The sequence below is a fragment of the Canis lupus genome, chromosome 26, assembly GCF_011100685.1.
Source record: "Canis lupus familiaris isolate Mischka breed German Shepherd chromosome 26, alternate assembly UU_Cfam_GSD_1.0, whole genome shotgun sequence".
NCBI classification, from domain to species: Eukaryota; Metazoa; Chordata; class Mammalia; order Carnivora; family Canidae; genus Canis; species Canis lupus.
Genome location: NC_049247.1, coordinates 24,150,069 through 24,162,381, shown reverse-complemented (window position 1 = coordinate 24,162,381; position 12,313 = coordinate 24,150,069). Strand labels below are relative to the sequence as shown.

The 12,313-nt window shown below is 47.2% G+C and overlaps 1 protein-coding gene across 4 annotated transcripts in view; it reads right to left on the bottom strand.

Annotated features, from left to right (window-relative positions):
- OSBP2 (oxysterol binding protein 2) overlaps nt 1-12,313 on the bottom strand; it is a 212,183-nt gene that overhangs the window by 184,727 nt on the left and 15,143 nt on the right. For 3 of the 4 annotated variants that reach the window (XM_038575656.1, XM_038575658.1, XM_038575657.1), the window contains exon 2: nt 11,180-11,291. The exons of the other annotated variant lie outside the window; for it this stretch is intronic. In XM_038575656.1, coding sequence (XP_038431584.1) covers nt 11,180-11,208 — 29 coding nt within the window. In that variant the 5' untranslated portion in view covers nt 11,209-11,291. The remainder of the gene's footprint in view (nt 1-11,179; nt 11,292-12,313) is intronic. 4 annotated transcript variants of the gene reach the window in all.

Here is a 12,313-nt window from a genome sequence, read left to right as displayed (position 1 = left end):
GCTCCAGGATGTCAGGAATTTTTGTCAGGTTTATTTCACTGCTCTACCATCAGGGTCTAGAAGACTTGGCACATAATATGAATTCAAGGAATATTTGTTGGATAAGATTTTCTTTCTAGTTCTCTTCGCTGTTGAGTGTTTAGTACTTTTTTAATTTTCTATAACTTCTTTTTCAGTGGATGAGAGGCCAACATGGGTGCTAGTTGAACATCCTGAACTAGAAGTCTGAGAGTCAGTGGTTCTTAATGTGTGTGGGAGGGGATTGTGGACCCCTGTAAGATGATGATGGAACCTACAGAATATACAAGTCAGCATTTACATCTAAAATTTTACATACAATTTGTGAAGACCATGAACTTCATCTTAAGGACCTGTGATCTTAGAACATTTCTGGAGAGATATATAGAAACTTGGTGGTCTCAGAGAGGAGCAAGAGGGGAGTGCCTGTATTATTATATACACTGTACATCTCACTTTTGTATAAAGTACAAGTTTAGGGGCCCCTGGGTGGCTCAGTGGAGAGGAGGGGGAGCTATATTCCTCGCAAGATAAACAGCGGATCAAAGGTTCCACGTAGAAAACCAAGAGGCCTCTTTGGAGAAGAGAGAGAATTCATGAGGTTTGGCACATGGGAAGAAGTACAGGAAATAAGTTTGGAATGCTGGGTTCTATGGGATCAGGTGCTCCCGGTCCTCTAATTTGCCTTTTGAACAAAGCTAAGAAACCATTTTTCCCTGTGACCATTTCATTCTGTAGAGCCCCAGGTACTCAGCCCCATAGAACTACCAGAGGAAGGCTTGGTTGGGGCCCCCATGACTGACTGCTGCTCCATGGCCAGGTTGGTTCCCAGCAGGCACTCACTGATTTACAGGGGGCCCAGGGCCCTAATGGGCTATGGGTGTATCTCAGTCCAGCTTCTTCCTTCTGAGGGGTTAATTGAAATTTGAGGGAAGAGGAAGTCTGCCCAAGAACAGAGATGGGATGTATGCTGCCCAGGGTCTCAGAGCAAATTGAGAGGCTCACTCTCCAGCACCAGGCCACCTCTTGAGGTTTATATGTCAACTCCAAGCACATCACAACAATTACAATTACACCACAACCCCTTTCACATTTACCCCAGGAGGGGCCAGGCCTAATGCTGGGTTCCTGGTGTGAGCATTCACTCAGAGTTCTCAGAACGAGCCTATAAGGTAGATACCACAATTATTTCCCATTTTCAGATGAGGAACTGAAGCTCCAAGGGAGGGTGGGTGAAGGGTAAAATGACTTTCTCCTGAGAGACAGAGCTGAGATTCCTACTCAGAGTCATCCAATCAGAGCCCGCATACATCAGAGGAACGAAAACTTACTGCAGCAGAGAGGAATGATGATGACACATGCAGCCTTCCAGGCCTGTGGGCAGCCTTTTTAGTGGCCAAAGGGTTGAACAGGGCAAATGAAGCCCAAATAGTTACCCTTGTAGACCCCAAAGGAGGCACCAGCCACTGACAAGCCAGGGTTTTCATTTGATTCATTTTTTACCCCTAGGGGACCGTTCAAATATAAGCTCCCTGAGGGCAGGGAATTTGAGTCAGTTTTGTTCACAGGTGATTTCTAGCACTTACAAATGTGCCATACAAGGAGCTCAAAAAACACGTGCTGAATGAAGTGGAAGGTGAATGTTGGCGAGGTACAAGGTACGAGGGGAACTGATAAAGACCATCACACAAAGCTTCTCGGTGGAGATCATTCCAGTAGCTGACAGTGACTTGGTGACAGGACCTTGAAAAGGCTCCCAGATGAGCAGAGTGCCCACCATGATCTCATCAGAAATCATTCTGCCAAATAATAAATACACTAGTAAAGCCAAACTCACCCTGAATTATCATTTTATATAAGCCTGACATTTTTAAAAGATTTTATTTATTTGAGAGAGAGATAGGGAGAGCAAGAGCAGGGGGGAGAGGGAGAAGCAGGCTCCCCACTAAGCAGGGAACCCAACAGGGAGTTTGATTCCAGAACCCTGGGTTCATGACCTAAGCCAAAGGCAGACACTTAACCAAATGAGCCACCCAGGTGTCCTTATAACCCTGGCTTCACTCAGAGCAGGAGTTTCTCCCATCCATTCAAATGCAGGTATTTATGGAGCATCATGTGTGTAAAGCCCTTTGCCACATCTCAGGATCTGAGAACTGGAAGGAGTGCAGAGATCAGCCACCAGGTTGCAGGTAGGAAAGCTAAAGCCCAAAGAAAGGTTACATGGGGAGTAGGGAGTCCCAGGTCTGCTCATGGCTCTGCCCCCTCAGTTCTCACAGCCCTGCAGAGTTCCAAAGTCAGCAGCTGGACCAGGCTCTGTACTATCACACCCAGAGTAACACTTCTCAATTTCACAAGGGGCTGAACTGGGATATGTCCCCACCTACTCGTGTTATGGATCCTCAGGAATTAAATGACTTGGCCTCCCTCCCAGACCCCAGCTCACAAGGCTGTGCCTTCCAGCAGATCCTAATGGAGCGCACAAGTATCTGCTGACCCCTTGTGGTTACTGTGGGATCTGTCCAGGCTCAGCAGCCAGGGCTTCGGTGGCTCCTCAGAGACACTCTGGCCTCTCAAAGCGATTCCTACCACTACTACCCCATGGGCTCCTCCCTATGATCCCAGAAGGCAAGGAGAAACAGGATCCCCACTTCCACTTTACAAATGAGTGGCAGCGTCCTGCAATCCAGTCCCAAATCCACCATTAATTCCTTACCTGTCCTTGGCAAGCGAGTTTCCCACTCCCTGCCTCAGTTATACATCAGTAAAATAAAAGAAGTGACCTTGCACAAGGCAGCTCTAAGGTATTTTCAGCCCCACAAACTCTCAGAGTGAAGGGATGACTTGCCCAAGGTTGCAGTGAATCCAGGTAGAGGCACTCCCAGTTAGCAGGTCACCCCACTTCCCCACACTGATCAGGAAAACTGAGAGGATCACAGCAAACAAGAAAACTAATTCCTCCATCTGTGTGTTCTGATTGTGTGCTGAAGGGCCATATGGACAGCTGAGTGGTTGGTTGGATGGATGGACTGATGGTTGGATGGATGGATAGACAGAGGAATGGATGGGTGGACTGATGGGATGGATATGTAAGAACTTTGTGTTCACTCTTGGCTGCAGCTGACTGCTCCCTGACAAGCTGTGGCTATGATTCTAGCGGCCTAGCCTGTGACAGCCTGTTCCACATTTACCTGCTGGGGTTTTGAAGCCACTGCTCCGGCCTGATAGCCTGCAGCAGGGCCCTGCTGTGAGGGGAACAAATCCTAATCCAACACTTCCTCCCTGCCCTGTCACTGACCTCTATGGAGGAAAGTCAGGGGCCGGGGCCAGGGCCACCAACAGGCCCAAAGCATAAGTATCCCTCACAAAGCAGTTTCTGCCACCAACAATGGCTAAAATTGAGTTTAGTGCTCGCGATGAGGCCGAGGATCACCACAGTAACTGGATGATTCGGAAAACGTGCCCTCTGCATCTCAAGCCTGGCTCAAAGCTACTGACTTTGAGCAAGTTCCTTAGCCTCTCTGTACCTTGGTTTTCTCACCTGTAAGATGGGCACAATACCGGACAACCATTGTGAGGACTGAATGAGGTAAGATATGAAGTGCCTTGCATTGTAACAGGTGCTCAGTAAATAGAACGTCCCTCTTTTTGTTCCAGGTCAAGGAGAAATTCTGGAGAGGGAAGGAAAACAGGGTCCACTGTGCCCCCACCAAGTTTTCTGAACTGGGAGGTTTTCCCAAGCATTCTAAAGTAGTAACATGCATGTGATGTTAGAGGAGGGAATGAAATGTATTTTCAGCAAGAATTAAAAGTGTGCTCAAAAGAGAGTATCATTCATCTGTCTCCTGCCCTCAGCATAGTTCTTCAGACACAAAGGATATTCCACAGAGATTTTCTGGGGGTGAAACTGAGAACATCTTTTCACAGCTAATGGGCAGTGGAAGGGAATCCTGTGCCCTATTTCATCCCCCTCATCTAGATCTCCCTAAACAGCCTCTATCCTATATCCTATATCCAGGTCTTCCTAGCCACCTGGTAGAAGGGACACTTGTGTTTTAGCCTAGCTGACATTATAACTGAGGCCCTTACAACATCACCTGTAAAATCACACTCCAGAAGGGCTCTAGGTCCCAGGCCCTCCACTTCCAACTAGAATAATAAAGATGGGGAACTTACTACATGTTGACTAGGAGATGGTCTGCAGAGTGAGATAGGCTTAGGGTGGCTTTTCTCACTTACCAGTTGCCCAACCTTAGGTGGGATTCTTAACTCTCTGAGCCTCAATTTCTCACCTATAAAATGAGGCTATTAAAATTACCTATTTTGTTATTGGGAGGATCCAATGAATCATGCTTGGAAAGAGCTGAGCCTTGTGCCTGGCACGTGAGTGCTGAATACATGTTAATATGGCAATAGTCTTGACTGTTGGAATAGGCTTGTGGGCAAGATTTCATTTGAACTAAGAGTTCTGCATATGCGTATGTGTAGCCACTGAACTAAAGAATCTCAAAACTTTTCCTTAGCTTCAAGATTCTATTTCTCGAACAATACCTTCTCATCCAACAACCTCACCCCCATTCTTCCCTTGCTGATTTTTCTTCTCTTTCCCTCCCAACAATTAAGCGGCCTCTCCAGAATTCCATCACTTCTTGTTCCCTGCTTAAGTGTAACATCTCCTGGTTTTTTGTTTTTTTTTTTTTAATTTATTTATTCATGAGAGACACACAGAGAGAGGCAGAGCCATAGGCAGAGGGAGAAACAGGCTCCCCATGGGAACTCGATCCCAGGACCCCAGGATCATGACCTGAACCAAAGGCAGACGTTCAACCACTGAGCTACCCAGGTGCCCCATCCCCTGTTTTTTTTTTTTTTAATTTTTATTTATTTATGATAGTCACACAGAGATAGAGAGAGAGGTAGAGACATAGGCAGAGGGAGAAGCAGGCTCCATGCACCGGGAGCCCGACGTGGGATTCGATCCCGGGTCTCCAGGATCGCGCCCTGGGCCAAAAGTAGGCGCCAAACCCCTGCGCCACCCAGGGATCCCCATATCCCCTGGTTTTTAATGCAAAAATGGGAAGACTGAATCCACACAATCAGAGGTGAGTTAGTGATTTATAAAGTGACCCATTGGTTTGACATCTCACTGCCAGGGAACCCTCAGTCCATTGGGCCACAGCATGAAGATGCAAAGACTCTCAGCCAAGGCCAGACATCCAGGGGAGAAGAGTGCATGTGGCAGGAGGCTAGACTGGAGTAAGGCTCAGGGAGACTACATTAAGTGAGATCCTGGAGGTGGGGAGAACCCCAGGGACAGTTTGGAGAAAGAGAGACTGGGGCTGCTCTGTGGGCCCTCTGAAGACTCCAGGGTCCCCAGAGCATTTCCCCTTTCCAGGCACATCAGCTGATGGTCAAGGAAAAATATCTGTTGAAAGGAAACAAACACAGAAAATATAGGAAAGACACCAAAGTGCTAGCAGTGGTTGATCTAACAGAAGAGGTTTTTGGTTGTATGATAAAGTGTAAATTCTAATCAGTTGTAATCAGGCAAAAAAACAGAGAAAAGCTTGGGAACAGACTGTTTTGACTCTTCTTGAAAAGTAGCATGCCCCAGTTCTCAAAAGAAAACCATAAAGGAAGAAAAGAAAAACATCATGAACATCTCCCTCCTTTTGCCACCCAGCCCACTGGGCTGGAGGCTCCCAGATATTCAGTTTTTCTTTTTTTAAGATTTTATTTATTCATGAGAGACACAGGCAGAGGGAGAAGCAAGCTCCATGCGGGGAGCCCAACGTGGGACTCGATCCCAGGTCTCCAGGATCAGGCCCTGGGCCAAAGGCGGCACTAAACCACTGAGCCACCCAGGCTGCCCAGCCACCTGGGCTGCCCCAGATATTCAGTTTAAAGGAAGGCCTGCTGCCAGGCAACAAGCCTGGAGAGGGGCGTGATGAGGATGAGTATGAATGAGGAGGACTTCCTAAGGAAGTCTTCCAAAAAGCCACGAGAGGACTGATGTCCTTACCTAGCAGGTGTTGTGATGTAGAATGACCATTCCATGGCAGTCAGGACACCTGCTTCTAGTTCTCTACCATTAACTTGCTGCAGGACCCTTGGCAAATCAAGTCACCTCTCTAGGCCTCAGTTTCCTCATCTGGAAATATATTTATATTTATAAATATATTTAATATATTTATATATTTAATATATATAATATATTTATACTAGGTCCTTGCTCTGTGCACTGTGCTAAAGCTATAATACAAAGAGGAATAGTCATTTATTCAGAAAACATTGAGTGACTATTCCATTTACTAGGCATTGTGGTTACAGATGAGTAAGCATCCCTGCCATTAAGACATTCACAATCTGGCTAGGGAGACTGAGCAAACAAGAAATGGCCAACCACACACTTGGTGCAGACAGAGGTGTGGGCACAGGAAGGCATGGCCTTTTTTACTGGGGCCAGTTTGGGAGAAGTGTCACAGAAGAGGCCTGGACTGAGTCTTGGAGGATCCTTGGTCCCTGCTCTCAAAGACCATACCATCTAAGCAGGGATTAGGACAAATGCCCAATTAGCTACCACACAAGGCAGAATTAAGCCACTTGGGTAATTAAAGTTCAGAGGGGAGGGGAAACCTATGTGACAAAGGTAGGGGTGGTGGGGAGAGGCGGGGGCAGAGAGGGGAAAGGCAGAAGGCAGGCAGAAGGTCAGAAAACCTTTGCAGAGAATGGCATTGAGATAAGCTTTGAAGGATGAAGAGTTTCCTGAGAGCCCTTGGGGGTGCTGAAAGGGTCTTCTGAATGAGGGGCCTGCGCATGTAAAGGTACAATGTAGGGATTGTCAGGGTATAGCTGGGACAGCAGGCAGGCCAGAAGCCATCAGGGAGGCCCCCTCATGATAAGAGCCATTGGCAGTGATGGGCACTGGGTGAAGCACTCCACATCCTCACACCGGTTCTTGGAGGCAGGTTCCCTCGCTACGACCCCATTCTTTCAGATAAGGGAACAGGGGCTCAGAGAGGTTACAAAGTCACATAGCTGAGAGGTGGCAGCTATAGCACTTAACCTAGGTGTGTCCGATGTCTCACCTTGACCCCCTTACCACTAGTCAGTGGCACTACTGAATCCTTCCCATCTAAGCTACCACTCACTGTCCCTGGACACTTGGCCCAGCATTCCACTTCAGACATGTGGGTAGCAAAGGTCCATCTTTGCCTTAACCATGGAAGCTGGCTTGGTTCAGCCTCCTCCCAATCAGGTAGCTACGGGACCGTCAGGAGCACATCCACCAGAACAGATGGGATGGGGCAGGGCAAGGAATATTACAGTGGCTGAAGGGTTTTGTGCTCCACTATCCACTGGTCTCAGTTTATTGTTGTTCTATGATGGTGTCGGCTGCCTAGTGTCTACCTCTCTTCCTCCTGTACCCTGGTGTCCTTGTGGCCCAGGGGCAGATCATTCTGCCTTGATTAGGGTGGCTGGCTTCTCCTGCTAGAATGGAGTTTGAACTAGAGCTTGCACACTCGGATGCTATCCAGGTACTGCTGGATGTTTATGGATTCCCTTCTCCAGCGGCCCAGCTTCCTGAGCTGGTCTGTCATGAACTTTTTCTTCAGGTGGTCATAGAAGTGGCTTATCTTTCTCTTGGTCCTTTCTGAAGCTCTTATCTAAAAAAACAGAGCTGTTGTTAGGATGAAGAAGCTACTTCACAGAAAAAAAGACATCTGTGCTGCTGGGGATATGTGGGGAAGGAGGTGGGAAATGTGCTAGCTGGGCTCAATAGTTCATAAATATATGGACTCAGGGATCCCTGGGTGGTGCAGCGGTTTGGCGCCTGCCTTTGGCCCAGGGCGCGATCCTGGAGACCCGGGATCGAATCCCACATCGGGCTCCCGGTGCATGGAGCCTGCTTCTCCCTCTGCCTGTGTCTCTGCCTCTCTCTCTCTCTCTCTGTGACTATCATAAATAAATAAAAATTTAAAAAAATTTTAATATATGGACTCAGAGTGAGCCTCAGTTTCCCTGTTTGCAAAACATGGCCATTGAGCTACATAACCCCTATGGTACCTCTGACAGTCCGCAGCTGGAAGCCTGACTTTAACCTCAACATCTCTATTTGAAAACAAGCCAAAAAGAGATGTGGGGTGGGGAGGGTGGAGAAAAGTTTCATCATGTTCTTCCTCCTCCTTAATCCTATCACCCTGCCCCGATTACTCACTTAGTGCTTCCCACAGATTGTCTCTGACATCCCCTACATCACACTGACCTCTGCTTGTTTTGTCTAGCATATCATTTCTGTCCTGTCCCCAATGAGACTGGAAGCTCTAGGAAAGCACATCCTTTATCTTACTTGCTCATTTGCCTATTCCCATGAGCTCGCTCTGAAGCAGACACTAACAAAAATCAACCACAGATCTTCATAGCGACTTCAACATAGTCAGGAAGGCCGGGCACGTGCCTAAATATTTCTAAGTGAGGCAGGGAGTGACACATCCCTAAAAGAAGTACAGAGTTCAAAGAAGAGAGATATCAAGAAAAGCCTCACAGAGGGTTGACATATAAATTGGGATTGGGTTTTGAAGGATGGGGAAGTGTTGGGCATGTGAAAACAGAACCAGGTGGGAGATGATCCTGGGAGCCAACAATTTTCACAAACTCCCCTGGGCATTCTAAGCACTGACACTGTCTCAAAACCCAGCACAATGTAAGCAAAGGAGAGCTCCATAAAGGCCAGTCAGTGTTGCCATGATTATTTGACAAAGGGAACAAGGGATGAACCAAAAACCTAAGTGGGTTTTGGGAACAAGGATGAAGAAGGAGGGTGGGTGTGTTCTTAGAGTGTGCTCAGATGATTCCCAAGATACAGAATCTTAGCTGTTCTTGTCAAGGTCCTGAGAAATCAGTGCCTCTTTTTTGAGCACTTTTTGGAGAGGGGGGGCAGAAACACTGCCATACTGTCCCTCAAGCCTCAAATCCATGAGCTTCTACAAGCTGGGCCCTTAGCAAGTCACCAGGTCTACAAATAAGGAGAAGAAAGTCTCATCCTTAAGGGAAAATGTCAGTCAGACCCAGGTTTACAACTCTAGAATGATGTACTGTATGACCTTAGTGAGGTTACTCCATCTCTCGAGTCTGTTTCCTGAACTATTAAGTGGGTTAATAATACAAAATGGATGTTGAATACCTAAAACATGTAAGGGCTCAATACAGCTTTAAAAGGAGAACTTCCGGGGTGCTCAGTTGAGTGTCAGTGGTTGAATGCCTCCCTTTGACTCAGTGGGTGAGTATGTCCCTTTGGCTAGGTTGTGAACCCGGAGTCCTGGGATTGAGTCCTGCATCAGGCTCCGACCAGGGAGCCTGCTTCTCCCTCTGCCTATGTCTTTGCTTCTCTCTGTGTGTCTCGCATGAATAGATAAGTAAAATCTTGGGACGCCTGGGTGGCTCAGCAGTTGAGTGCCTGCTTTCGGCCCAGGGCGTGATCCTGGAGTCCCGGGATCGAGTCCCGCATTGGGCTCCCTGCATGGATCCTGCTTCTTCCACTGCCTCTCTGTCTCTGTCTCTCATAAATAAATGAAATCTTAAAATAAATAAAATAAAATAAAATAAAATCTTTAGAAAAAAATAAAAGGAGAACTTCTGGATGGCTGGAGGGTGGCACAGACCTCTGGTATATAAAAAGCACCTCAGGAGAGTTTCCAGTTACAGCATCTTACAGATCCTCTCCCCACTTGCCAGAAGTATAACGTCCCCTCTCCCGCTGGTCATAGAAATTGGCCCCCAATCCATCCTGGGCCATTTAAAATAGCACATTCCACCTGACCACACTGACTAGGACAAGGATGGGCCAGTGACACACCCTGGGCCAGCTGGAGTTTCTCCAGGATTTGTCTAATGTGAGCAACAGTGGAAGCACTCCATTTCCTTTCTAGGCTATGGGCCAAGGTTTCCTGTGGCCATGCTTAGCAGGGACAGCCAGCCTGATGATGACGCCAACATGCACAAAGACACAGAAAAGAGATGAAGAGGGAAAGTGAGGACTCATCCAATGGTGCTGGAGCTCCTGGCTCCTCTCATCCCAAACATTGGGGACCTTGCCCTACCCATCCTTGATTATATAAACACATCATTCTCTATTTTACTTCTACTACAAGATCAGTTTGAGTCACCTGCAACTGAGGATCCTAATAGATCCTATTTTACAAATGAGAAAAGAGAGTCCTGGAGGAAATGTTTATTCCCTGAGGTCACACAAAGCTGGCTTGTCCATTGCCAAGCCCACCCTCTTTCCACTACACCATGCCACTGAAGTTTAGCAAAGGGAGAAAAACCCAGATCCCTGCTCTTCTTTTGGTCTCTTTGGCTTTAAGAGGATTTGGCACCATCTCTTAAGCCTCTTCTACTCTTAATACTAGAGTCTCATAGGCCCATCCAGATTGGCCCTGGAACATGGAGGGAAGTCAAGAATCAAGAAGGGGGTAGAAAAAAAAAAAAGAAGGGGGTAGTAGCCACTCTGGGCTGCTTGCTCCACTTGAAAAAATGAGTACATTCTCACAGTCCATTGTGTGCCCTAGCCTCTTCCTCATGCCCAACACAGTGCCTATCCCATGCAGCCTCTGATGATGCATTTAATGAATTAATTAATTGGGTCTGTGCAGTGACAACATTGTTTACCCTCCCCTTCTTCTGCGGGCTTTTGGGTAAGCAGGTCCAACCCTACTTGTCCATAAGCAAAAAGGGGAAGGGCCTCAGCTCTCCCCTATAACACAGAGGGAATCCCTGAGAGAAAAAAAAAGCCAAAGGGTGTTGATGCCACTTTAAACTCCAAGACCCAAGACTTCTTTTTATAGGAGATGGTAGGAATCCATGTCCCTAGAGAAATAATATGATTGGAGGGGGAAAATAATGCTACAAGAGCCAAGAAATATGGAATCCTCCCTGGTTCCCTTGGCCCAGGGGAAGAGCTGTGACATCTGGGGCAAATCAGTTACCTCGAATCTCAGTTGCCTCCCCTGTAAAATGGGGCTTTAGAGCAGATTGATGGCTCCCAATCACCTCTAAAATCTGTGATTCCACACCACTTCCTGCCCAGACTACTGGGGAGAGTGAACTGAACATGGGTCAAGCCACGAACACCCTCTAATGCAGAAGCTTTTGATGACTTTACCTCCCTCTCATAGGTTCGTCGTCGTGCATTGAGGTTGTCACGAATAATCACCCGAGATAAGTTGCTCTTCGGTAAAAATTTTTTCACCGCTGCTTCACTGGAATTCATTAAGCTGGAAGCGGGAGGGAAAAGTAGCATGCGGTAAGACGGCTGGGGCCAGGGCTAGGACAGGCACTGATTTGATAGGGTCCTAGGGGAGTGACTGAGGCTTTCCCAGGATTCTTAGGAGAGGCACAGCTCTCATAGTTGTTTGAGGAGCAAGGGAGTAGGCCTAGGCTTCCTCTTGCAGAAAATGTGCACTAATGGGGTATTTTCGGGCAGCCCATGTGGCTCAGTGGTTTAGCACCTGCCTTCGGCCCAGGTCATGATCCTGGAGGCCCAGGATTGAGTCCCGCGTCAGGCTCCCTGCATGGAGCCTGCTTCTCCCTCTGCCTGTGTGTGTGTCTCTCTTTCTGTGTCTCTCATGAATAAATAAATAAAATATTAAAAAAAATAAAGAGGTATTTTCTGGATACTGAGAGGAAAAGTCATCCTGAGAAGGATGTAGAAAGTCCCACAGCAGTCCATAAGAAAAGTGTGAACAGGACTCAGAACTGCCCTCAGAAGCAGCCATCTTCAAGGAGAAAGAGTAGGGTGAGATGAGTGGTGGGGATCTTAGAGAAGAACAAAAGTTGTATGGTAGGGTTCAGAAGGATGAATTTGAGGGGGGTGAAGTGGGGAGCACTTGCTCCAGAGCCTAGGTCTAAGAAAGATTGGCAGGGGGAGGGATCAAAGGAAGCAGGGAAAAAGAGAAGATTACAGGTTAGGCTGGTTAATAGAGGGATTCTAAGGGAAGAGGGTTTGGAAAAAGTCTGGAATAGGGAGGGAAGCTGTGTAGGAAAAAGTTTGAGGAGACTTCCTAAGAGATAGAAGATGCAATGGGAGGGTTTGGGTGGCGGGGTACGGAACGGAGCCAGGTGATCCAGGCGAAACTCCAGATAAAAATTTGGCCAAAATGAAGAATTGGTCAAGAATGGATAACGCCAGATTTTTGCTTTTTGATAATTTAGTTACAGCATGAAATGGTTTTGCAAATATGTACCTTTAAATGTTTTTGCCCATTTCAAAATAACTGTTCAAACTTTTTCCTAAAAT